The sequence below is a fragment of the Xiphophorus maculatus genome, chromosome 5, assembly GCF_002775205.1.
Source record: "Xiphophorus maculatus strain JP 163 A chromosome 5, X_maculatus-5.0-male, whole genome shotgun sequence".
NCBI classification, from domain to species: Eukaryota; Metazoa; Chordata; class Actinopteri; order Cyprinodontiformes; family Poeciliidae; genus Xiphophorus; species Xiphophorus maculatus.
The window spans coordinates 26,516,588-26,544,495 of NC_036447.1; the positions used below are offsets into that span (position 1 = coordinate 26,516,588).

Genomic DNA, 27,908 nt, shown 5'->3' on the forward strand with positions numbered 1-27,908 from the left:
ACATACAGTACATGCCAAAATAAGAAACCATGTGATCACAGCTTGAAACAGGTTCCTGTGTTTTTACCAAATTAAAGAAGGAATTGTTATCTACTCATATTAATCTCTTTCATTATGAACATTATGTTTACACTTGAAAATCCTCCTTTTTTTTCAAAGCGATTCGCAATATGTTGTAATTAAAAAGTTAATTTTATGTTATGTGGAAAAGTGCTTAGATTATTAAAGAATCAACATTTCATTGTTTTTTCATATAGTGCTATGTTTAATTACATTCTTTGTTAATGTAAAAAAATATTTTGTGGCCTCCTTTGCGGCCGTTTGTCGTCATAATGTCGGATTTCTAAACATTTTATCAATGATTTAAGAAGCTGCCTTAAAGCTTAAAACATTATAATTCATTGCACCTGAATTATAAATCTGAATACAGTGGCCACTTCAAATCTAAGAAAAAAATCTCTTGTGCTTTGAAGAACCCCACTTTGTTATATCATTCTATTCCTTTCCCAGTAATAAAATGTATGACTTTCTTTCTCTTCTCACCATCAATGCCAATTTTTCCATCTCCATCTTTGTCTGCGGCTGTGATGAATGCTTTTGTCTCATCATCCGTCAGGTCCCTGCCGTCCTTTGAAAATCCCTTCAGCACAAACCTGAGACAAACAGACGTTATTCCAAATACAGATCACACACACAAAGTGCATAACACACGTTAATGTCTCGTGTGCGTCTTATTTCAAAACAGCCTTATTTTTGTGTTTTTCCATCTCACTTGAGCTCCTCTTCCTCTATGAATCCACTACCGTCCACATCCAGAACCTGGAAGACCTTCTTGACGTTTTCAGCTGTCATGGCCTTCATTCCCACCATCTCAAAGAACTTCCTTGGGTCGAAGGTTTCCGCTAGGAAAGTTGAAGGAAAAGACACATTGAGTTTTTAGAGTGTCTGGATTGGCTGCATCATTTGGAAGAGGCTTTTTAACCCTCTCGCAATCTTTGAGCGACGCTCAGGAAAAGCGCAGCAGATGTCACTGTCGGACAGCAGGAATGCTTGGTTGACCGTCAGACCATACATTCCCAAAACCACACACAAAAAAACTTTTAAAAGCGCACACCGGACCGCGCCACAGGATGAAAAGCTTCAAATGACCCCATTTCCTAAGATCGAGGGAAGGTTAAAATAGCAGTCTGATCAACACTTTTATCTTGAGAGAATAAAATGGTAACAAACCTGAAAAGGCATCAAGAGCTTTCTTGATTTCCTCAGGTTTTAAAAGATCTGTCATTACCATTCTGCCGGCTGGAGAGAGAAGAGGAGAAGACGTTTAAGGCATAATTTAGGCTGAGTTTTTGAAGCCTTTCCTAAACTCTGCATGGTTTTAGTTTAAGTGACAGAAAGAAAGGGACATTCCTGCTCTTAACAACAAAAATGAGACATGTTGGTTAGAATGCTGTCTTTTCAACATCTTTTGAAAATAAAAATAAAAAGACACGTTTTTTTTCCATTCCACTGCAGTGATCTTTAGCTGTCAATAGGCGTCATAAGCCATTAGAGGGAGTTCTTGCTTCTTGAATGGGGGAATGTTGATGAATTTATCTGGTCTGTTTCAAACAACTGAGTCCTTTTGTCCTCAGAGACCAGAAACATGCGTCTCTGTGCTTTCTCACTCACTATGGAGTCTTGGAGAACATATTTAGGCCTGACACACACACAACTGTCCCTGTTGGGGACATGTCAACAGTCCCTCTGCAAGCTGGACTGTCTTGAGTCCAACAAACTGTCTCCCCTTCCTGACCAAATGACAGAGTGACAGAATAAGCACAGGAATTTACAGCCTTCCTCTTTCTCTCCCTCCTGTTTACTTGTTCTCAACTTTCTTGACACCTATCATGTTTCTTACTTTTGGCACCAAAAGCCAATTAGTGTGGATCCATTTGTGCATTTGAACACGTCTAGAAATCTTATGCTTTTAAAAAAAGTTGTAATTACTATTATTTGCTGATATCCTGTAAACAGAACGCCATTGTAGGCCAGACAGTTCAGACCGAAAGCTCCAGCTAATTTCACCTGGAGGGAACTTTTACCAAAACAGTGTCAGGTTGCGCTGGATCTTCATGTCCTGTCAGGGAGCGTAAAGGTAAACACGCTGGGGAAAAAATACCAAGACAGCCGGACGTGTTCTGTGGTCAGCAACTCAAAAAAGTTAGAAAACTCTGGAAAAAATTATTAAAAACAACACGTTTAATTTTTTTTATTTGAATTTGTCCCAAGAAAAGCTGGCTGAAATAAAAACGTATTCATGTTTCTTAGGAATTTTGTTGTTTTTTACATTCTGGAGCGTTAACATGTAATGTATATGTTGAGTCAATGGGAGGAAGCTAACAGAACAACTCTTCAGGTTTACAAGCTAAACTGGTTGTATTAAGCGGGAAACATTGGCCACTTTTGCAACATTTCTTTTTCACTTATCAGTGATGAAAGATCAATTTATAACCTTAAATTGATCTTTAAAGATGTACATTTGTTCAAATGTTAATGTAAATTTGTTCACGTTACATGAACAAATGTAACATTGTCCTGAAATAAAAACGTATTCATGTTTCTTAGGAATTTTTGAAACTCAAACATTAGGGTCAAAATATACACTATTTGGCGTTGCTAAACCATCTGTGTGCCACATTTTTCTTCACAAAGAAAAATGTAAAATTAACCCTGAAAAATACACAAAACCACAAAAAAGAGAAGAAAAGCAGAATTATTTTAATCTCAGAAGTTTTCTAGAAAAATAATCTTAAAGTTTCAGAGTTTTTGTTTTTCTTCCAGAAATCTGGAAAACATTTTTTTACCTACAGCTGTTAAAAAAAAAAAAAAAAAACCTACACGACAGTGAATTTGGGCAAATGCCGTCGTGCAAAACAGACTTGAATAAGATACAAAATTTCTGCTGATTACTCTTAGGAAAAAGACAGAATAATTTGAAAATATTTTTTTCTCCCTGGGCTAAAGAGGAAAGCACCAGCTGACCTAAAGCACTTAAAGGAATTCCAGCCCACATTATACTTGCATAGCAAAATCATTACTTCATAGTTAAATGGTTCAAATTGGCCTGCCTGCTGATCGGTTCTGCCAGCCATCTAAAACATTTAGCAGTGAAGACCCTGAACCTTCAAGCAGCTGAAATCCAATATTAGGCAAGAAATAGAAAGCAGCTCGCTGCTAACCTACAGCCTTTGTTTTAAAGAGGATATATGTCAGCTCCTTTTGAGATACAAAAATGACATAGATCCATAAACATTTAAAACAAAAGTAGAGTATTGACAAAGCATATTTAATAGGATGGATTTTAAATTAGTTTGAACAGAAATCACAGTTTATCCAAAGAAGAGAGTGTCCACGTCTGGGGACCACTAAAGAAATTGTTCCTTCTCCTTTTGTTTTCAGCTTTCTGGGTTGTTTTTTTTAAACTCCAAATAGCCAGACTTTTAACTTTAAGGAACTGAGACAATTGCTGTGATAAAATATCTCAGGTTTGAGTCATTCTTCATCCTTTCCCCTCACTGAACCTAAAATAATTGCGCCAGCATAGCTGAGTCCGCAACTTTTCCTGCAATAAACAATGCAAGAGTTCTGTCCCAAATAGTGCCTGTTCAGATTTTCACCATCAGAAAAACAGTTCTAGTCAATTTAAATAAATTTTATTGCACTTCTAGAACATTTCATCTGGACGGAAGGTTCCAGATAAATCAGCTCGGACCAACTTTCGCAAGTCTAACACTGAGCGAAATGTACGTTTTCTTAAAAAGGGCGAAGCCTCCATGTTGAAAGAACGGCTGCACCGAAAGCCGAAATCCAAGTGTGATGGCTCTGCGAGGAAACGCCTTCCACTGGTGACCTTTGAGCCAAAGTAAAACCCATTGGAGAAATGCGTCCACTTGACATTGCCATAGCAACAGGTGGCGTTTGTTTTCATATAAAGATCAAACCGACACAACAGTGTGTATGAGATGTTGACGGAACAATTTTCCAAATTCAGTCTCGACAAAGATTTTGAAGTAGCTGATAAAATAAAGACTTATTTGTCCTTTACCACAGAAGAATGGTGTGATGCCGCCATTATGGATACCTGACTCCATTTGCGTCTCATTCAAGACTATCAATGCGTTGCTCCACTTGTATGACTTATAAGGTTCAATTAAGCTGTGCTGTCTTACAGTTGTTAAATCAACAATGCTAACAGACTTGTAGCATCTGAATCAGCTGCAGTATCCCACATTGCTTTTGTTGATCTTTGCTGTTTCATGTTTACGACGGCCTTCATCCCGGCTCTGCACTTTACCAATTTCTGGCTTTTTTCTTCATCTTTTTGCTTTCAAACAGTTGTGCTACTGCGTTTCATTTATGACGAGTCTTACCTGAATGAATGGATGGCTAGCTGCAGAGGAAAAGAAAGCAAGAGGACAGGTGATGGATGGATGGATGGATGGATGGATGGACGGACGGACGGAGGGAGACGGGAGAAGACAGAAGGCCTGGAGATGGAGGGTAAGAAGAACAACTGGAGGGACGGAGGACACAATAAGACTTTTATAGCTGCCTCTGAACACAGACACACTCGTTGCGGGCACCGGGCTCATCCCCACCTCTCTATTTTCAGAAGAGAGGTTTGTCAAGACATGACGCAAACACTGGTGGCCTATTAATAATATCTCTTTATCTTACTTCAGCTGGACCTCATCTCCACCAAGGAGACAGACGTCGTTTTTGCTCTTTGTCTGCTGGGATTTATTCGGATTGAGTCATTTTGAGGCTACCTTGAACAGACTGAGCATTCCTCATAAATGGGATCTTACCTAGTTTACAACAATTCTAATAGCCTTGGTAGTAACAATAACAACAGGAAAACACATATGTTGTTTTTTTATGCCGTGATTTAAGATCAAGATCAAGTGCAAACCTTACCTTGAATTCATCCTGACAAACCTACAGTGACTGTAAAAAGAAAGCACAGCCTGTGTGGCTCTAATGTTGTGAATAAGTAGCTTCTGTTTTTCTCTTTGTTTGTTGTTTAAAGGGGCAGTATTAAGTCAAATCAACTTTCTGAGCTTTACATCATGTTACAATGTTATTCCATCATCAAAAACATACCTTCAGTGTTTCCTTGATTCTTTCATGCATGTTTGAGAAGTCATTTAATCTCCATGGCAACCATTCAGCTGTGCAAAACGCCTGGGTGGGTCTAGCCCCGCCTTTGAGGTCAAAGCTCCTCCTGAGAGCTGCAGTTTCCAAGCTTCAGAGGTTCCACCTCACAGAGCAGCCCTCCCCCACAAATCCCCCACTCAGCTCCTTCAGACTAGCCAGCAGCAATTAGCAAACACCTGGTGGAGCTGAGCATCTAATGAACTTATTACACAAGTTACTTCTCAGTGCAGTGCTGGTAAATAGAGGAGCCATGTTGTGACGACTTCCTGAAGGTGGAGATTCAAAAAGATCAAGAGTTTTTAAAGAGACAGAGACCCAATTTCTTGTTCCTTTAAGTCATATTTGATACATATGTCACATCTGAAGGTAACAAATGATTATGATTATGCTATAAAAAGGGACTGTGTGGTTGGAATATACATAATACCGCCCCTTTAAATGTTTCAGATAATCAGATAAATTAGTATATCAGATAAAGATAGTAGTTCTCAAACAACTTTTTTCAACCTAGCTCTATGTCCAAAAGTAATTAATTAATCCTAGTAGATTTGGGATGTGGCCATATGTTTTATTCTTACTAATTCAAACCTTGATAAAATGTTTGAATTACTCAAAAAGGTACCTATAAACTGTGTCCATCATATATTTTGTATATTTTGAAGTATGACATCAATGAGAATTAAACAAAACAAAACAAAACACACAATTATGCAAATTTTGTATACAAAAATGTCCAAATAACATGCAGTACAACCAGTTTCCCCCAGATGTCACCTGAGCAGAAAATGGATTACCACTGTGTGAAATTTAATCTCAGCATCAATTGTAACACAACTAGTAATTATCCACTTCACAAATCTGACTTTTATGGACGAGAAACAAAATAAAAACCCACCATTATTTAAATAAATCCTGTTTCAATAAAAAAAAAAAAAGTGGACAAAGGGGCTGTGGAGCGCCCCGCCCCCATCATGGCGAATGGTTGTGGCAGTATTATACTGTGTGGTTTATCAACCAAAATCCCAATAAAAATTATTAGCTTTGTTTTCTGAAAGGTGAAAAGTTCAAGGAATAAAAAAATATATACTGTACTTTCCATCTGCTCTTTATGTTTAGCGGAGGCCTATGTGACAAAATGCTATAGCAATCAGCAAACATTACCATTGTCTAAACTGTACATATAATAATAATAAATGTCCATGTCTATTTATGCCTCTTGTCCCAAGACTCTCTTAGGTTTCCTGTCTATTGAATTACTGCTCCTCAGCACTTTCCAGCATTGTAAGAAAATGTGAATGGGAGGGGTGAGGCGGCAAGGACAACATGCTGGAAGGATTTGTTGCGGGGGAGAAATGATCAAGACGAGAAGGCAGCGCGGGGTCAACAGAGCCTAATAGATAGGTCAGGGTAAACCTGACGAGAAGGACACGGCCAAGAAGTTACGGACGAAAGACGATAAAAGCAGCGAGCATCGTGAAAACGTAAACGGCAGAAAGTAAGAGTAGAACCCTAAAGGTTGACGTGACAATGAGAAATGATTATGAGATGTGGGTGTGCCCTGCTGGGGGATAAAAGATCGAAAGTGTGAGCGGCAGATCAAACTAAAATTAGAGAGAAAGTGAGAGGAACAGTGACAGACGGAAGAGAGTGGGGCTGAAAGGCATTGAATGTGTTTTTAATGACCAATGTGCTGCTCAGCAACAGGTGGCGCATTAGGTCAGCCATGGCAGGAGCAGCCCCAAGCCAAGGCTGTGTGAAGGTGTGTGTGTGTGTGTGTGTGTGTGTGTGTGTGTGTTGTGTTGTGATTATTAGAGGGGTATCCCTGGTCCACGTAGACCCAAAGATTAGCAGATATTAACCCTAAAAATAAATGCAGGGGGAACCCGCTGGCGTCTGCGCTCGCAGATGTGAGGAGCATTTCGACTGTGAGATCTGTGCTCCAACAGAGGAAACTGAATTTTTACAGATTTAAACAGCGACTTTTATCTGTGACAAAGTACTGCCATGTTTGCGCATGAAGCTAAAGTTATATACAGTACACTTAAAAAAAAACATATAACAATTTTTTCCAGTGTCTGAAATTGGATCGAATTGAATTTTTGGTCACTGCTCCTTAAGGAAGACGTCACATCAACGTTCCTCTATAAAAACCATTCATTCGTAAGAGCGTTGCCCTGAGAAGCAGCTCCTATGATGAGCTCAGCAGACTCACAGCTCCACCAGGTATTTGCTGACTGCTGCTGGCTAGTCTGAAGGAGCGGAGTGGGGAAGACGTAGGAGAGCGCCGCTTTGAGGCGAAACCTCGCCGTGGAGACCGCGGCTCTGACGCCGGCGCTCAGTGGGAGCAAGCGTTCAGGCGACCCCCGAATGGTTGCCGTGGAGATTCAAGCATGAAAGAAACAAAGCAACACTCCAGGTACGTTTTTGATGAGGGAATAACTTTATGACGTGATGGAAAGCTGAAAAAGGTTGATTTCACATCACCCGTTTAAGGAGTTTTTAGAAATTGTGAAAGACGTTTTTCACTTTTACTTAAACATGGCCTCCATTTGTCTGATGTTTAACATTTCAAACTGTTTTGGAAATATTCTGTGAATGTTTTTGATTCAGCCATCATCTCTAACCCCCCAGCGTCCATCAGAGAACAGAGAAGTTCTCATCTCCGGCTCTTCCTCTTCCTGCCGCTCTTCTAACGTTCCCATGGAAACCAGCTGTCAACATGGCCAACACAATCCAGGCGCTTGTTGAGGCTTTCTGTCAGTCTTGCTTCTTCTATTTCCGTATATGTGTGTGTGTCAACTTAATTACTTATTAGATTTCACCAGCAGACATTTTTTGAAAACATACACACACACCTCAATGCCCATTCGCAATCCCTAAATTCTCTCTCTCTCTCTCTCACACACACACACACACACACACACACACACACACACACACACACACACACACACACACACACACACACACACACACACACACACACACACACACACACACCACATCCCAGACGCACAACAGACTTCAGCAGCTGGCCTGACCTTGAAGATAAATACAACCTCAAAAAATGTTTCTGCAATTCATGGCTGGCGATGGCCTGACATGCGAGCAGCCTTTCGGCCCATCCATCTCAGGCAACGTGAAAATAGATACGGAGTCGACATGCGCTTCATTCACACTCACACACACTTTTATGCACCGGTGTACTTCAGTGCACTTGTTGTTGTTTTGGGGGGTTTTTCCCCCCTGACAGTCAGACACTCACAGCCAGTTTCAGCCAAGCAAATTTGCAGCCTCCTTTTGCTTTCTGCTCACACAAGCTGGTAGCTATGAAGTTCTGCTCTTTTGCAGCTTTAAAAAAAAATGACTGACGGTTCAATTTTTAGGTCTTAAGCAGAGCCGACATCACTGAATGAGATGAAGAAACCAAAATCAGAAACTGTTTCACACCAGATGCCAAATCACTGGTCCTACTGAACACGTCTACCTTCGTCATTTCAGCAGCTTTGCTGACATCTAGTGTCAGGGGCGTTTGGTTGTCACCAGATCTCACTTTCAAATCTCACAGGCTGTCTTCTGTTTTTTTCTTGTGTCAACAGGGGACAAAAAGAGGTCAGAGGTCAACACTGGATCAATTCAGATTGAAATAGTGGATTCAGGAAGTGTGTGTGTGTGTGTGTGTGTGTGTGTGTTTCCCTTCAGATGAGGAGGGGAAAAAAAGTGGAAATATGAGGTCATGTTTCAAGGAAAACACTGACGTTGGATAGAGAAGTTCCCAAAAGCGACTCCTGTGTTTAGCTTTTCAATCTACAGAACTAAGTCAGAGCTTGGTTCTGATTTATTACCTTCAGTTTGGAAATGTGTAGTTATAAAAACACTATCAGAGCGCAGGAGGGCAGGAATATTAGCATATTTTGTAAGAATTATTCCAACTATTCCACGTTGGTCGATTTTTTCCAGAGCTCTCCTCTGATCCCACTACGACAGTTTTGAGGTGAAATGCGCCGGTTGTGTCTCTACAATCCAGAACTTTTTCTTTTTTTGCCTAACCACTCGTCTTCAAGACTCTGGAACCTTGATTTCAAGACAAAATGCAAAATTGACTCTCATCTCAAAACATCTACAACAGTCAAATCTTTTTTTTTTTATTTATTTTGTCCTCAATCCAGGTAAGACAGACCCGCCTGATGCTGTCTCAGGTTCAGCAGTGGCAGGATATGCAGCAGTTGCAGTCCGTATCCTGAGTACGTCTGTGTGGTGGCTCCCACACCGGTGGATAGTTACAAATGTGCGCAAAACTTTGTCGATGCGCCGCTAATGTCGGAAAAAACGCAATTTTGCAATTTTGGTCTTTGTATTACATAAGAAACGCAATTAAAATCACACTTGAGTACATTTGTTCACACATTGAGTCACCATGGTCCTCCAACCACTTCCTGTCGTCTTCTTCTTTGTGGTTTTCACCAGTAGTAAGATCCGGATGTGATGCGGAAAAAGTGTTTTCACTCTAGTTTTGCAAAAATAAGCCGATTTCGTGGCCAAAAAAAAAAATACAAACAAAGCAAAAGCATCTCATCTGAGCACCAAAACTTTTATTTGTTTGTTTTTTTATCAAGAAACCTTTTTTTTATTAATTTGGCGAGTTTCTCTTATGCAAGTTTATTTTCGAAATGTCAAATTACACATTTATATGGTCAACATACGCAGCTACTCACTCCAGCGAGGATCCCTAAATTGTGGATCTCCTCTAAACTCTTCAACAAATTTTCTCCTGCACATTTTCCTTCCAGTTAACTTTAAATATTAAATTCTGTAAACAGCCATGATTCTTAAGAAATGTTTTTAGTGGCTTATCGGTTACTGACTGCTGGAAAACTTTCCACTTCAGGACTCCTTCCTACGATTATTTAGGCCACAGCAAGACAAATATGTGACATTTCTGAATTTAAAAAGCACTTTCATTTGTCTTATGCAAAGTATCGGGAGATTGAATTTTGGTTTTCGCTCGCTATACAATCCAAAATCAATACAAATAAAACCACGACAGGCCCACTCTAAGCTGAAGTTGTCCGCTGATAGAGTAATAAATTAATAAATAAACGGTTTGGTGACATTTCCCCGCCCTCGCAGCCAGGCGGAACATCTGCAGGGCCGGATCCGCTCATGAATCTCTTTTGGGGAACTTTCGCTTCCTGACTCTTGCCCGTTTCCGCACTGTTGCGCCTCTCAAGCCACCAGATGCCCGAAGAGCCTCTCAGCGGTTTGGCGTGTGAGCAATTGATTCGTTTCTAGCTCTTCTGACAGGCGCTTCTCCTCCTGACCGGAGTCCCAGATTTCTTACCCCTTGAGTCCGGAACCGAGCTGTGCGCAAAACATGTCGCAGCCGCAGCAGCTGCGGGACGAGAGGTGAGTGACGAGTGTGCGCAAAAACTGGTAGTGAAGGCAGACAGTTCAGTTCATTTGATCGTTCGCCTGATTTCTGAAGAGGTAATGAAAGTTTATGGCAGTTATTATTATTATTATTATTATTATTATTATTATTATTATTATTATTATTATTAGCAGCAGCAATGTTTGCGTTGTTTTGCGCTGGAAGCGATTAAGAGTTTAATTCAAATTCAGCCTTTTTTGGATGCAAATAAAACTGGTTCCGATAAGAACTGAACATTGTAACTGATCACGTCTTTCCATCTCGTCAGTGACTTTGACCAGCTGCCGGACAACATCCCCATCAGCGCCACCATCGCTGACGTCGAGGAGAAAAAAGGTTTCATTGATTACTTTGTAAGTCTTAACAGATTCATTGTCACAAGTCATTCACGAAAACAAACCCGGGTAGTTTAAACGTGAAGCTGGCAGCCACTTTTAAAATCCCTGACTCTTGTAAAAGTTGTTTTTAGGAGTTGCGCCAGTGAAGCAGCTCGCTAAATAACGAGACACCAAATTTTAATTTTACACATGGTGTATTAAAATCTGGTGTTTATGACAGCAAGTCTTCATGAGAACATTGGAGCGTGTCACCTGGTGATCAGATTTATTTATTTATTTAAAATGCAGCCTCTCGTCCTTCTGCCTGGCATTATGAGATCCAGTTAACAGAGTGCATGCAGCTCGAAATAATTCACAAATGTAATTTTCTTTTGGATTTGTGTGAAATTGCTTGTAACCAATTACAAGCAATAGTAGACTATTGCTTGTAATTGGTTGTAATAAGCAGTTAATATAACTTTTTTTTAATTACCCGGTTGCATAAAGTAAACCATAAATGAAAGAATCAACTCGTATTTTGAATAACTTTTCACGTATATTTTTGCACTTGCACTTACTCCCGGTGCACTTAGAGCGTCATAGTTTGAAATTAGCTTAAACAAAAAAAAAATTCCTAAACAACAGTAATAATATTATATATTATTTCATGCAGCTTAAATGCAAGACTGTCAACAGCTGGGGGGGGGGAAAATCACAAAACCCAATTTTGATTCAATTGTATTTTTCAATTTGAGAAGCGGGAAGAAATAAAATATTATCCTGACTGATTATGACCAAAATAGAACTGTTTGTATAATAACTATGTTTAACGTATTTCTTAAATGCGTGTTTTGTGTGTGTCCATATTATCTTATTTTTATTCTCTGTGATTTAAGAAAGCCTTTGAATTGTAGAAAATACCCAACAGTGTCCTTATACTGCAATGTATCTGTGTTATAAAGTCTATTCTTTTCTATGATTGGTATAATTCTCAAACAAATTATGTAATATAGAATATGTAATTTAAATGTAGATCACTAGTAAACTGTAAAAAAAAGTTGGGCTAACTGAAGAATGAGAAAACTTATTGGGCCCCAAATAGATTCTGCCCAGGGCCTCCTTCATTCTGGGGCCAGCTCTGCATGCAACGTGTAGAATATTTTTAGTGCCGCAGTGACGTGCTTTTCTGTTTCTGTTTCCCAACTAGAGGTTTGTGGTCGAGGTGAAGACAAAGGGAGGCAGTAAGTATCTGATCTATCGGCGCTACAGAGAGTTTTTCAGCCTCCACCAAACCCTGGAGAGCAAATACTCCCCTGACGACCCGGACCGGCCCGGTGCCAACGCCTGCGTCCTGCCTCCTCTTCCAGGTCAGCTGATTGACAGACACACAACTCATCAGGGTGTCAGATCTCACGTTGTTCAGATATGTGTCTGTCATGGGCTATAATCATGTCTTTATTATTGTCAAATCAGACAAATCAGAAATCCTTCATATAACTCATACTAAAACTGAGGGGTTTTTCTAGTCATGATTCTTTCTCCCATGCCAGACAGAATCTACACAAAAAATGGTTGGAATTTTTTAAGCTAAAAGACTTTAGCCTGAATTTTAGTTCAGATCAGCTACAGAGCTCCAGTTCATGGTGAGCATTTGATGTATTTTGTGAATTGATCAAATCTACCCTCCCCAAAACAAGGCGTCTGGTTATAAGGCAACTAAACAAGGTTCTTCTGAGTTTTCACCTTATTTGACTGATTTAATCAGATATTTCCTCGTGTTCTGTGTGGATGCAGAAAAACGTTCGCGCCTGCACTTGTTTCAGAACAAAGAGCAACAACATTAAAACGTTTGGAAGCAGTTTTTGAATATGACCAACTCAGACTAGAGTGGACAGATTTCATGTTGAAAAAATGCAGCGATTAATTTAAACTAATTGTGTTGTAAAAATAAATCATCTATATTCAAACATTATATTTGAACCAGCTGCAACTCAAAATCACCTAGAGTTCTTCAAGTTAAGCTAAGCTAAGCTAAGCTAAATTAAGCTAAGGTAAGTTAAGTTAAGCTAAGCTAATTTAAGCTAAATTAAGTTAGCTATGTTAAGTTAAGCTAAGCAAAGCTAAGTTAATTTAAGTTAAGTTAAGCTAAGCTAATTTAAGCTAAATTAAGTTAGCTATGTTAAGTTAAGCTAAGCAAAGCTAAGTTAATTTAAGTTAAGCTAAGCAAAGCTAAGTTAATTTAAGTTAAGCTAAGTTAAGCTAAGTTAATTTAAGTTAAGTTAAGCTATGTTAAGTTAAGCTATGTTAAGTTAATTTAAGCTAAGCTAAGCTAAACAATGTTAATGTTATCTGTGTATCACACCTCCACAGCCTGGTTCTTCATAGAGCTTCATGATAAAAACAACATGCAGTCACCAATTATGAAACAACCAAACAGCATTTCTCATCTACCCGAACGTAATAAAGCGTCTTGTGATGTCATTGATGCAAATACACACAAAGCGATATTTTATTGTGGGCTTTTAAACTTGTTTAGCTTTCTGGGACGTTTGTCCAGCAATGCAACTCGAGCGCCGACGTGTCATTTATATTTCCTTTGGATATTTTTGCACTTAGTGTGCATAACCAAGCAGACTTTCTCAGATATGATCATTACTGGTGCACCGATTGCAGTTTTCTGGCCGATCACCAATCTTTAAAACACCCTTGTTCATTCAGATTTTTTTGGCAATGCTGATTTTCTTCTCTTTTTTTTTGTCTGAAAAGTGACTAACATGATGACTAAGGTGACCTGGTTTCTAGTCAGTCTTCTCTCCTGGCAGAGCAAAAGGAGACAGTGGCTGATTTTCAGACCTTTGTGATCAGTTTTACACGTATCATCAATCACCAATCACCCAAAATTAAGGAAATCTGTGCCAATATATTGTTGCATTCCCTTAATAGGACTTCATCTTGCACATCAGTTTCATTTCCAGGAAATGTACTGTCTGTTCAGCCCGCTTTAATGTAACAGTGTGAATAACCTAAAGGATTGAATATATTAAACAAGAACAGATAAATATGATTGTTTTACTGCGAGTGGCAAGATGCAGAATAAAGTTCTGTGTGGTGAGGACAATTCGTCCTGAAAGTCCAGAACACCAGGGAAGTTTTCATCGATCCTCCCACTGCAGATTTCTCAGAAAACGCTAAAAAAAAACATTTTCCCAGAATATGAGTCAAGAACACACACCAACAACTCCCAACAACTCCCAACACACACACACACACACACACACACACACACACACACACACACACACACACACACACACACACACACACACACACACACACACACACACACACACACACACGCACACACACACACACGCACACACACACACACACCAACAACTCCCAACACACACACTCACCTCCTGATTGACCTTGTAAGTTAACAAGTAGCATCATTATTTATCTTTTTTTTTTTTTTTACAGCAGAATTAATTTATTTTGATTTGTTTGAATACTTTCCATGCTCTACTTCATTATTCATTGAATCTGTTTGACTGTATTGGTTCGTTTTCAGAAAAAAAAAAAAAAAAAAAAACCCTGCAAAAATGCCTCACAATTTAATGAAAACATTTTTCTTCCATTAGCAGCGGCTAATGGAAGAAAAACATTTACTACTGTTTGTGTGGAGAAGAAAAGAAGAAGTGTAATCAACATGTAATCTAATTTCTGGTTTCGCCGTCGCCGCGGAGATTTTCTGCTGCCGGCCGAACAAAGAGGAAACACTTCAGCCGCACCGCCGCGCTGTTAAAGCCCTGCCGCTCTCTAACCTTTACATTAAAATGTTTATCCATTACGCTTTCTGCGTTCAGAGACAAATAGATTTTGTAAAAGTCTTCCTGACCACATCATCAAAACATCATGAACGCAAATTTAAAAGCAGATGAAGCCATTAGTTGGGTTCAAAGCTTTTTTGTCAATATTTGTAAATCAAATATATCCATTTAAATCCTCAACTGAAACCCAAACTGGGATTTAGAAGTTTAGTTTTTCAACCGGGACAAACTTGGAGCTCTCACATTTTACCAATGGAGGTGACTGTTTGCTGTAGAAAGAAGCTACAATAGCAAAAAAAAATTAAAAGAAATAAAAAATTGTGGCTAAATTTGGCAGAAAAGCATCCCCCACCTCTGTTGCTCCAACCTAAAATTTTCTCCTGTAAATTTTGTTTGCTGTAGTTTCTTTTTATTGTTTACCACTAAGTAAAGATTTTTTTCTTTTAAAATATTTTAATCTGCCAATACATACTAGGAGAACAAAAAAAAAATCTCACTTTTAGCCACTTTTCACAAAACCCAAAAACTGATCAAAGCTGCCAGGTTTTGATAACAGCCACCTTAAAAATGACTGGATGTACGTGATATTCAAAAGAATATATGGACTTAGGGTCCATTCACACTGGGCCTGTTTAGTCCACTTTAATCCTGTTCATTTGCCTGTTTAGTCCGGTTAGTGTGTTGAGGTGTGGATGTGCAATCGGGAACCAAAAACCTTTAAAAGAGATTTAAGTGAAGTGAAGATGCACCACTCGGATTTTCAAAGGCAAAGATTTCCAAAGTTTAGGAGCCACCATTAGAAACGGTGCGTTCTCGTTACGTTGCCTTCGTCTTTCCTTTGCCTTTGTTCAGCTCGTTGTTTTTCCAGAAGTCCGTCTTTCTGGGGTTTGTCATCAGCGTCTACATTGATTGTGCCTGGAAGCCACTATTTGAACCAATAAGAAGCCGGCGCCTCCAAGCTGGTGGCATTGATCTTGAGGGTGGAGGTCGGTGTGTGCATGGACTACATAAACCCACGTCGTTGACATGCAGTGAACATCAAACATATATGTGGCATTCGTCTTGGTTTAAGGCTTCATTAAAAAAAAAATCGGAGTTCAGTTACACAACTTGACATCGTGTTTTCTGGACAAAGTGGTCTGATTTTTGCATAAATGTTCGCATTACAAGAAATCCCAGCATCGCTCGCAGTACCTCCTGCTTTGACCCGATGTGTTTCTGGGTCAGAAGCGATACCTACTCCCTCCATCAGGTTCTGGATCCGCCCCCGGTTCTCCTCCCTTTGGGACATGACCCGTAAAACATCCACAAGACGCACGCTGAAATGTAGATCTTTCTTTAACCCAGTTTGTTCTTTGAAAGTCCGTAGTCAAAACGTCTTTATTGGGAACAATGAAACCGATTTAAAAAAAAAAAAAAAAAAACCTTAAGGCTATGATGTGTTTCACTATATTAAGAAAGTTCTACTTTCCCAAAAACTCAGATATAGCAGCTGCCACTATGGAGTCTGCTGGTTTAATTGGACTGCCAGATCTCATCAGGATGGAAAGGGAATAAGGACGACAGTGGGGAGAACGGGCTGATGGGAAGACGGGCTAAAAGAAAAACAATACAGACTCTCTCTCGTCGGTTCAGGCTTCTCTAATTAAAGGTGGGGGAGCGCATAAAGACGTTGATGTCAGAATTTGCGTTTGTTTGTTTCCTCTTTCCCCACTTCCCAGTTGGTGAGGAAAGAGGATGACCGACATTACAACACGTCCAAAAACCACGATGGCTGGATGAGGATGAATTAAACAGCATCGCTTCGTGCATGAATGTCTGGGGAACAATTTAGAATCACAGCCAATCTCAGACGAATCTGAAAACAAACCACTGGAGTAGTTGAATGTCACGTTCTCAGGTTGAGTAAAACACATCTCTGTACTTCCTGTTAGATGTTTGATCCAGAGAAAAAAAAGTCAACCTGATGGATGTTTTGACCATTATTACGGTTCAATATTTACACGCCAGCCTATTAAAGTGTAAACCTCGTAGGATGGGGCTCGGATCGAACAAATAAATACAATTTAGAATTTTTGCTCGGAGCGTGTTGGCATGCTAATACTTTCATTGGTCTAATCACCGTTTGACTTTAAAAACAATATAATTTCTGTAAAACGACACTTTTCAAATCGCTAAAACTTCCACTGGGTGGTGAAAACAAGTATTCGTCTCCCTTCAGATTTCTTCTGTTTGCTTTTTTGTTACACTTACGAGTCTCAGATCGTGATGGAAATGTAATATTGGATGAATATGACCTCAGTAATTACAAAAAGCAGTTTTTAAAATAGCAATTCCATATATTAATGGTAAACAAAAATAAAATAAATACAAAACTACCCAAACCAAGAATACAATGTCGCTAGCCACACGACGTGTATTTACCACCTTAACCTTTGACATGACTGTCAGGTTAATTGGTCTCTCTAAATTCTCTCTAGGTGCGTGTGGGTGTGTGTGTGTGTGTGTGTGTGTGTGTGTGTGTGTGTGTGTGTGTGTGTGTGTGTGTGTGTGTGTGTGTGTGTGTGTGTGTGTGTGTGTGTGCATGATTGTTTGTCCTGTCTGTCTCTGTGTTGGCCTGTGACCTACTGGCGACCTGTCCAGGGTGACCCCGCCTCTCGTTCGCTGTAGATAGGCACCAGCACCCCTCACAACCCCACTAGGGACAAGGTGTTAGAAAATGGATGGATGGATGGATGGATGGATGGATGGATGGATGGATGGATGGATGGATGGATGGATGGATGGATGGATGGATGGATGGATGGATGGATGGATGGAGTCATAAAAATGGCTCCTGTTCAACAGCAAGAAGTAGGGAAAATATAAGAAAAAGCAACACTGTGCTGCAAGAAACTATTTAGCTTTGTCAAACTCGAAACGTCAAACATTGTGTTGGTAGTTTGATGATCTCACCCTGATATGATCAAATCCTGACTTGGACTTTAGGGCATAAATTATTTGCTCTATTTGTTGGAATCATAAATTTTACCCCAAAAAAAAAGCCTCTTACAGAATAATGTGCACCCATCAGTTTGAGTTCTCCTTCAGCTCAGGAGAACTCGGGTCACGCAGCAGAACAATAAAAACTAGCTGCAGGTTCCTACTCCGTTAGTGGAATCGCTCTACTTTGATACCAGATGCAGTCTGGATTGATTTAGTAAAGTCAACCAATTAATTAGGATACCATCTTAATATATTGCTCTTATAGAGCAAAACTACGCTAGCATATGAAACCAACCAGCACTCCTGTATGGTACGTCAAGACAAGACACATCAAAATAAATCATTGCCAACTCTGTAAGGGGGCAAATACTTTTTTTAAGCAGCCGTAAAATAACCTCTGCTCACTATCTTTACAGTAACATGTTGACAATAATCCACAGTTTATGCGGCCTTAGTACATCAGCTGATACGTGGGGTAAATTGAGAGTCATGTGAAATCTTGAACATAAAGACAAACACCTGAAGTGCAACAATTTCTGCTCCCATATAGGAAAAATCCTTTTAATTCCTCTCATGTCTTTGTGAACCTTTAACTTTGACCGCAGGAAAAATCTACATCGGCAACAAAAAGGAGATTGCAGAAAGCCGAATACCTGAACTCAACACGTACATGAAGGTAATCACATTTGATTTTCATGATAAGCGCCTTTTTTTCGTTTTTTTTACATTTAGTTCAAAGGAGAAGGAATTGCTGGCGCGCTCGCAGTCTTCTGCGCCGTGCGATGCAGAAACCTACATCTTAGTGGGCAGAACGATGCTGTAGGTGGATAAGCACCGACTCAGATATTTCAGCAGTGGTTTGGAGATGGAGCTCAACATGTAGGCGTTTCTGCTCTCTTCTCTTTGCTCTGCCCTGTGCCCACATCACGTCTGACTGACTTTAGTTGTGGGACTTTTGACATGTTTCGCTGCTGCTCCATTGCTAAAAACACGATCAGGTTCTGTTTCTCCCACTCACTTTCTTCTCTTTTCTCCTTTACTCTTGTTCTACTACAACCTACGTTGCTCTCACTTCTCACACTCTTATCGCCTTTGCTTGCCTTACACTTGTAACTCTGGTCATCTCCTCTGTTTTTATCCACTCCACTGCTCCACTTGTCCTTGCCCTTTCCCGTCTTTGCAGTTGTCGTTAAGCCTTTCGAATATTTGCTGGCATCACCAGACGTTAATTGACAGAAGATGGGTCAGGTGTTCCGAACCATGTGGGTTTTACTGAACCCATTGCTGAAATTAGCAAACCCATTGCTCTTGTCATGACAATCCTGTCCTTGACTACTTTAGGGTGGTCTAAAGAGACCATCATTTGGACCCAATGAGTTTTTTACTCAGTGGGTGGTCCAACAGTGTCATACTGACCCTGTGTGCGCTTTTACAAGGTTTTTGTTTGTTGTCGTGTAGTTTTGGGAACTGACGGTCTGACTGGACAAGCCCTCCGCTTCCCCGCTGTCCAACTGTGACACTTGCTGTGCTCCTCTTTATTGTCACGCTAAGACCACAGGAGTTTTAAAAATATGTTTTTCTTTCCTTAAAAGATTAAGAGCACAATTATGCTTCAGTTAACTTTTATGGCAAACAACCAAAGCATAAGATGGTGTAGCACGGTTCAGTGTTGTACTGTTTCCAGTTTCCCTTCATCAAGACACCTGGATTCACTAACATTCGTACATCCAGCCATCTGCTGCCTTTTTGCCTAGCCAAAGTTGGCATGCAGAGTTAACAAGAACAGTAAAGAAACCCAGACATGCTTCTTCACAGTGACACTCTACAACTCTCACTGGGGAATCTTAAAGGCATTTAAAGACTAGAAGGGATAAATACTCCCTCCACTGGGTTCTGCCTTGGGGTATCCTCCAAGTGCGAGATGGTGGAAAACCTCTAAAGGAAGTTGCCTAGGAAGGAAGCACCCCTTACCTACCTCAGCTGCAGAGCAACAGCTGTTGCACTTAGAGTTGTCTCCAAATGACTGAACTCTCTAAGGTTGAGTCCAGTCATTTAAGTCTGCTGCTTGTGTCCGTGTCGAGGATCAGAATGAAGCTAAACCGGTAATTTAGGGTACATACCAGGGAAGCACCCACATTACTGCTGACAAACCTGTCAGTCTATCCATCTCCCACTCCATCCTACCGTCACTCATGAACAGAACACCAAGAGACTTGACCTGATGAATAAAACTGACCCTTGACCCTGAGAGAGCAATCCACCACCACGGAGTGGAGCATGGGGTGAAGGTGGCAGCAGTGGTAGAGCTTGTTCTGGAACCGGTGGGTTGCCAGTTCACTTCCGCCTCACACAGCGCCACTGCCCCGCAACGACCCCACTCAGTTCCTTCAGACTAGCCAGCAGCAATTAGCAAACACCTGGTGGAACGGCACATCTGCTGGGTTCATTAAACGAGCTACTTCTCAGAGCAACGCTGGTAAAAATTATGCTAAAGGGTTAATAGAGGAGCCAAGCTCCACCTCCTGAAGGTGGAGCTTCAGAAAGAGCAGGAGTTTCTTAAAGAGACAGAGGCCCAATTTCAAGTGTTAAGTTGCAAAGTAAAATTTCTTTTAAGTCACATTTGATATACAATATATAGCATTTTCCTAACAACTGAAGTTGACATAGTTAATTGCTTGTGCTATAAAATGGCACTTTGTGCCTGGAAAACACATAACACTGCCCCTTTAAATCACAAACATAACAAAAACTGCTCAACAGAAAAATGTTATTAATATAGAGGTAATATAATAATTATTTTACATGGCAAAAGAAAAAAAAATATTGGGGATTTTTTCACTTTTGTGAAAACCCCCCTCCCTGTATTCTTTATTCTACAGTAGAGGTGCGCAGATTCGTTCTTTCTTAATTCCATTTTGCGTGCCAAAAAAGCCGCTAATATGATTCTTGTTTGTGACATTGTTCATGCATCTGTTCCCTCATCTTTATTCTTTATCCTTGTCATATCATGAGGATAGTGAGGCACTGCGTCCTTCCAGCACTTCCCCTCGCCCAACTCATCCTCATTTCTCTCTCCTCAGAGGCTGCTTGGTCTTCCAACATGGCTGCTACTTGATGATGCTCTCAGGATGTTCTTCTACCAGACGGAACAGGACAGCCAGCACGCGCCTCGGGCCCTGAGGCGTCTTCGTCCACCCACCCGCAAAGTGTAAGCCCGGCACTTTCAAAATAAAAGCACTACTGAAGCAGAGTTACAGTATTGCCTCAAACAAAGGGCATTGAACCTTTCCCAGTGTTTAAAGCAGCCTGACAATACAGTCAACACACCAGCGCCTGGATTCTGGTTGGGAATTGGGGAACTAGGTTACAGTCTCTACGCTGATGACATTAATCTGTTTATCTTATTATTTTTAACCAGATCATATGAGTCAGAAACGGTCACAGTTATTTGTCAATTGGTTTGCTGGAGCTGAGATATTATTTTAAATCTGATCAAATGTTTCACCCTTAGTATTTGCGAGCAAATTCAGCTAAGACTTGACAACAAAGTTTGTCTTTGCCACAATTTCCTACTGCCAATTTTTGAAAAAGTATCTTCTGCTAAGTATTTGTAGACGCAACACCACTTCAGCCCTTGGGTTTAGCAACCTGTTTTTGCTTTAAAGATATGTAGGTCAGAGTTAAGTACATTACAAAACACGTTGACCACCTGAAAGATGGTCAGGATTTAGATTTACAATGTTTGAAAAAGCAGCCAAGTTTTAAACCTTTGACCACTTATGTCACTACCTTGACAAACATCAATTGAATCAAAATATGTTTGTGTTAATTTCTGACAAATGAGGATACCATAACAATTTTAATGCGCCCTGCATTTTTAAGAGTTCTCCAGGAATCTCATCAACTTTCTGTTGTGTAACAAAAGAACAACCCGTACAAATATTCAAACTATGAGGAAGCTCTTGTGATCATTTCCAAAGGAATTATGAAATACTAAAACGGCTTTCAGAGAAGTGTTGGTTTTCAGTACGAGTTCACGACAAATGGTGTAAATGTTGCTGGATGTCATCAGCTATTAGCCAAACGTCTGATGTCGGAGTCACAGGGATGTTGGAATGATGTTGACTCCAGTCAGTTCAGTGGAAGTGAAACTTCTCTGCCATGCCTTAAATAGTCTCATTAATCATATGTCTTAGTGGAACAATTGACACGCTGTAAAAAAAAAAAAAGCCTCTAATTTATGGTAAAATACTGGCAGCAGTGGTTTTTAGACCATATAAATATGTTTTAAAAAAATATGGTAAAATCCATCAGATCCAAAATCCATGACCAAAACCGTATTTCTACGTTAAAATTCTGCTGCCGGTATTTTACCGTAAATTAGAGACAGGGTTTTTTTTACACTACATTCTTATTGTTATGATTACATTAAATTTTATATATTTATATATTTATGCTCTTGTTTAGGGTCCGAAGACGTTTCACTCATTGGTAGTGGGTTTTTGTGTCTTTGTAGTTTTTGATTGACTACATCCTCTTGTTGCCTTATTTTGTTGATTGATTTGGATTCATTGTGTTGTGGTTAAAGTTCCTTCTTCCTGTCTTTGGTCTGTTGTTTACATTGGTTTGTCATATTTAGTTCAGTTCTAGTTCCAAAGTCTTTTCTTTTTCTAACAAAGAAAAAGAAATTACCTATTGATCGGATGGCAATAGGTAATTTCACACAAATCAGGCTCTGGATTTGTGTGTTTTCCAAATCCAGAGCCTGGGGCTAACATTCGGTATCAAGGACCTCTAAAAATGTTTCAATGTTTCTGGATTTTCACAAATTTGAAAATCTCTATTTTATTATAAAATGAACCTTAACACTAATCCACTCAATACTTGCTAAATAGATTATTACACCACAATCAATACTACCATCATGAGAATGTTTTGTACTCAGGATTCTGGTTTCTTTTGGTCAACCAGCCAATGCACAATCTGGAGGTGTGGGTGCTTTCCCACAGCCAGGAGTTCAACAATAATTCCCAGCGCATGCAATGTGGCAACAGTGACCTTTCTAGTCATGAACTTCCTCTCTAAATGTAAGACAGTTCCAGGTTTTCAGATCCGGGTCTCGGTTACATTGCTGATTTCTGTCTCATAGACGTTAATGACCTAGAAATTAAAGCTTCCTGGCATTGAAGACAACATGAGAGGACTAAAAAAAATGCAGATTGTGTTAAATACTAATAAACCATTGTTGATTTCAACCCCTTAAATTTCTCTTTCACAAACAAAAGATTTTAGTAAGATTTTATTTGATAGACTGACGTGAAGTTGTGTCGAATTGTAAAGTGGAAGGAAAAGGATGAATAGTTCCCTTTTTTACCCACATGTAGTCTTAAAATGTTGTTTGCCTTTTATTTTTTTATCCTTCTAATAAATACTTTGTAGAATAGCCTTTATCTGAACAACAATCTCCACCTGTTTTATCACGTTAATTATTATTATTATTATTATTATTTTTATTGCAGAATTGCTCAAGTTAAGTCAGATTGGATAAAGTGTATCACAAAATCCTTTTTGGGGGGGTAAACATACTGAGAATCATGTCTCTATATCTTTCCACTTCACGGGTATACAACAGTTTGTGTTGATCTAACTCATAACATCCTAATAAAATACATTAAAATTGTAATTTGACCAAAATGTGAATGTTCAATTGTATGAACGGGCCTGCAAGGCAACATCTCCTCGTTTTCCTCTCAGTTTCTGGCTGCGTTGAGCTAAGAAGCAGAGAAACAACGCAAGCAAAGTTACACAAAAATCTCCTTCCTCTTACCTAACAGTTTTCAGAGCCTCTCATTGGCTCCTTTTCTTGTGGTCCAGTCAGATATAAGTGGAGACTCTCTCAACAGGAAATTATGCAAAGGTTTGACTTGTTCCCCTGTCCTGTGCCTACCTTCAGGCAGTTCAAAGGAAAATCTAGCTTTTTTTGTTTTTGGAAACGTTCAAGAAACCGATGTTTCCTCTTTTGAGTGTCTTCCTCTGAGACTGTTACTTTGTTTGAAACCACTTCTCACGTTCGGTGTTCCCATCAACTCTTTAGAGCAGAGACAGTTCTTGAGGTAAATAGGACGTTTATTTTTAAACCGCTGTGCATTTTTTCTTTTGACAACCTGATGCATTTATTTTCTTTTTGATCGTATCGCGGAGGGTTTTTGTTGGAGCATGAAGTCACTGTGATTTCTACAAATTTTGTTTTTGAACAAGAAAGATAATTTTGTTAGTCTCAGGTATAATACAGGCAAACCAGTTTTTGGGAGGATTTTTGATTCAATTATTGAAGTATTAACATTATGAGTTTTGATTTTCTTAAAATCATTTAGATGTTAAGAAAATTTTTTATTCTGCATCTACCTTGTTAATTATGAAATTTCTGTACACTATTTGCATTTTTTATATACACTGTATATATATATAAAGGACAAGAAAGAATAAAAACTTACATTTATGCTTGTAGTAAACTGTTAATACATAAGTGATTAGTTAAAAATGTATTTGATGTTAAATTAATATTTTTTATGATGAGGAAATTTTAGTGCCAAATTTGGATCTAAGACATCCAAACATTTCATATATATATATATAAAAAACATCCTTATAATGTATCTGCCTTTTTGGAAAATAAAATAAATAAATCTCATGACAGCACATCTAATTTCTCAGGACAGATTTCAGGCAAACCAATAGCATAAACGTCTAATCCGCTCTGGTGTCCCGACCGAAAATACACACATTAAGTCGTCCTCTCACTTTGAGCTGTGGATTATTTTGGGAAAAGCTTGTTCTATCAGTTTGCATGTTTTTCACCTCTTGTCTTCTGCAGACGACGTTCAGTTGCGTGACTCTTTCTACGTTTCTCTGTGTGTTCTAGGAAAACAGTAAAAGCACCAAAGATGGACCTCTTCTCCTCCCCCAGGGCAGAGGTACATGCAGCCGCATTTCTTTCTTTTCTTTGCTGCTTTGGCTACGATCACCTCCCACAGAGCTGCAACCTCGTAGTTAAAGCAACCACGCAGAATGCACTAACTCACTCAGAAACATGCTGCGTTATCCTTTTAGCAGCAACCTGTTGGCTTCAGTGCAGCTCATGATACACACACACACACACACACACACATCAGCAGAGTCCTAACACTACCTGAGTTAAACCCTGAGCCACTACAAAAGTTTTAAGAGGCATGTAGGAAAAGAAGTTTAAAAGTCGACTAGGCTAATTCTATCCAACAATTCTCGCAAATTAAAATGAAATACATCGAAGTTTGAAACGGCACATAAAATCCTACACAATCTGAAAATGAAAAAAGTGAAAGGAATTAAATAACAAGGGGGGTGGCGGGAATAAAGTTGCCAAAGCCTAAGTGAAACCTTCAGAGTGTAAATATGGTTTGAATTTGCTTGTAAAGCTGGACGCTGTAGAAACAGCTGATCTAGAGTGGCTTCTGGGTAAAACAAGAAGATGTTTACTGGAGGATCTAGTAGATTTCTGTGTTTTCAGCAAGTTGTTTAAAGGTTGTTCTAATGAAAACTGGCTGTTTCTTATCCAAACATCTTGGAAGTAAAGATCATAATAATGTTCTAAAATATAAAGTAAATCACGGCAGAACAAATAGGAACAGAGCAGAAGGCAGTCTAGATTAGCAAAATAGCATTGTTAATGCTTTTCTTTTATTATTTCATATTATGTTCAAAGAGACAATCCAGGATGTTTTTATCTGACATTTTGTTAAAGCAACATTTTATTTTAGTAAAAATTTTAATCAATAGGTAATTTTACTCTTAATCTTATTTTATGTGGAAAAAAAAGAAGAAAATTTATATGATTTAGCCATAAGAACTAACCATACAATAATATTGACACCCTTTAATACGATGCCGCTTTACTTATACCGGGGAAAAAAAGAGAAAATGAGGTCCCACTTAAAACAATTGAGTTAATTTGTTACATGTAATCAAATTAAGTTTGTCAACCTTAATTTATTTACGTTGGTTCGACATGAAAACTTAACAAACTAAATATTTTTACCTGGATGAACTCAGTTTCACTACTTGTAATAAATTAACTCAATTCTTTTTAAGTTGGACGACTTGTTTTCTCAGAATTCCTCAGAATAATTTGCCATCCGATCATAGTTTAGGTTTGAAGAGCCACTCCACTAGGAGCCAATATCTCCCTGATCATGGGGAAATATAATAATAATAATAATAATAATAATAATAATAATAATAATAATAATAATAATAATAATAATAATAATAATAATAATAATCCTGCTTGTGTGAAAGACAAATTTACAGGCCTGTTGAACTCTGTTTCTTTCACAATTGCAAGACAAGAGTCAGAAACAATGTCTGCATTCTTATGAAAGTTTGGTAGGAACAAAGTTTTTTTTTTTAAAGGTTTTGTTGGCTCTAGTGGCCTTTATTTGAAAGTAGTTTGACAGGAAACAGGGTAATCAGAGAGGGGGAAGACATGCGGCAAACGTCGCCAGGCCGGGAATCGAACCTACGACCACTGCTACAAGGACTAAGGCCTCAACGTGGGTCATGCTTTGCCCCTGCGCCACCACAGCGCCCCACAAAGTTTTTTAAAAGTCAGTCTGGTTTGCTGAACTGTCATCCATGTGTAAACATAAACATGGTTAATATCCGATGCATTTGCAGTGAAAATGGTTGCACACGCCGACAGACTGAACTAAAAATAAGTGAATTCAATGAGACACTGCCTCAAGAAAATATTTTATCACTTTAGGAAAAGCCTGTTTAACTATTACTGCTAATCATTTTGGTTCTTTTAAAACATAGCATATACATGTGATATATTCCAAAAGCTCTGCAGTAGATTTAACACTAACTATCTCAAAATAGCAGGCAGAAAAGACAGGTGGAAACCTTTAGGCTCCTGTGTCAAACAGGGATTATGATTTTGAAGTGTTCCAGTGCAACTCTCTTCATCCACTTCACTGTGACCTTGTTGACCTCATCAAAAGTTCCTGTCTCGCTTCACTTCCTGTTTTAATTTAATTTGTGTATCCATTCCTCCTTTCATAGGAGGCTCTCTCCTTGCATTACCTCTTCATCATTCTCCCTTCAAAGCTCTCCATGACACATCAAACTCCTCGTCCTTCTGTTTGCCCCTCACACAAGTTTTCTCTACACAACTTTGTAACCTTCTAGCTTTAATCCTCTCTGCTGCCTCCTCGTCGCATTCTGTCATTATTGTTCTGTTCTTTGCTAAAAATGTTTTAATGCAGCAGTCATTCACCTTAGAGCTGAACAAGTTTGGTTGGGAAGCTATTGCAGCAAATGTAAGGTAAACATGCTGCAGACAATCTGTAGGCTAGAGGACATAATGATGATGCTTGTTACCTACCTGTCTAGCCACCTAGCTATCTAGCTAATGAGATATCTACCTAAAAAGCTAGCTATCTGGTTAGCTATCTAGTAACTTTCTGCATGAATGGATGAACTGAAGTGTAGAAATCATGATTTGGGTGAAGAGACTTATTCAATCATCCTCAAAACATGCCCTCATTCAAACTATTGTTGGACAGCAGTGGCTACGTTAGCATCAGCACGTTGCTAACATTCATGATTTCAACAACCAGAAAAACGTCTGTATCTGAAGCCAAAAGTGGTGTCGTTCAGTCAGAGATGTCTGAGGTTTCCCACTGGGACCTAGCTCTAGCGTTTTATTGTTGTGTTTTCTTAATTTGTATTTGTGTTTAGTGGTTTGAACTTCAGGGCCACCGTAGAAAACCACTCAGAGGTTCACTGTCCCTCAGTCACGACTACAAACATATGTTTAAAACTGGAAGAGACAAACTTTGCGCATTTTGTCTTCCCCTTACTTTAGCGCTGTCAGTGTGCTCTCGGTATACATTTTCCCTCTTGTGCAAGTGGCTCGGTCTGCTAGGCTAGTAGCCTGCATGCTGAGTGCGTGTCTGCAGGTGAAGTGAAGCTCTTGAACTATCCGTGCTTCATCCCCTCGCTAAAGCATTTAGCTTTCCTGACCTTGTGCTGCACCAAAAACCGTGGGACTCTAATAAGCACACACACACACACACACACACCCACACACACACACACACACACACA

The 27,908-nt window shown here is 39.3% G+C and overlaps 2 protein-coding genes across 3 annotated transcripts in view; one reads left to right on the forward strand and one right to left on the reverse strand.

Moving 5' to 3' along the window:
• The window catches only part of LOC102234818 (parvalbumin-7), a 36,551-nt gene that overhangs the window by 2,002 nt on the left and 6,641 nt on the right, over window positions 1–27,908 (reverse strand). The window contains exons 1-4 of one of the 2 annotated variants that reach the window (XM_023333783.1): window positions 4,413–4,576; window positions 1,231–1,299; window positions 773–902; window positions 544–653 (exon numbers count right to left, since the gene is read on the reverse strand). In XM_023333783.1, the coding sequence (XP_023189551.1) occupies window positions 544–653; window positions 773–902; window positions 1,231–1,291 (301 nt within the window). In that variant the 5' untranslated portion in view covers window positions 1,292–1,299; window positions 4,413–4,576. Of the gene's footprint in view, window positions 1–543; window positions 654–772; window positions 903–1,230; window positions 1,300–4,412; window positions 4,577–27,908 lie in introns of those variants that run through there. The other variant, XM_014473268.2, reaches the window with a different exon arrangement.
• ncf4 (neutrophil cytosolic factor 4) overlaps window positions 9,824–27,908 on the forward strand; it is a 33,079-nt gene continuing 14,994 nt past the window's right edge. The window contains exons 1-6 of the mRNA XM_005810957.3: window positions 9,824–10,605; window positions 10,899–10,983; window positions 12,155–12,314; window positions 18,368–18,438; window positions 20,843–20,970; window positions 24,685–24,736. Coding sequence (XP_005811014.2) covers window positions 10,574–10,605; window positions 10,899–10,983; window positions 12,155–12,314; window positions 18,368–18,438; window positions 20,843–20,970; window positions 24,685–24,736 — 528 coding nt within the window. The 5' untranslated portion in view covers window positions 9,824–10,573. The remainder of the gene's footprint in view (window positions 10,606–10,898; window positions 10,984–12,154; window positions 12,315–18,367; window positions 18,439–20,842; window positions 20,971–24,684; window positions 24,737–27,908) is intronic.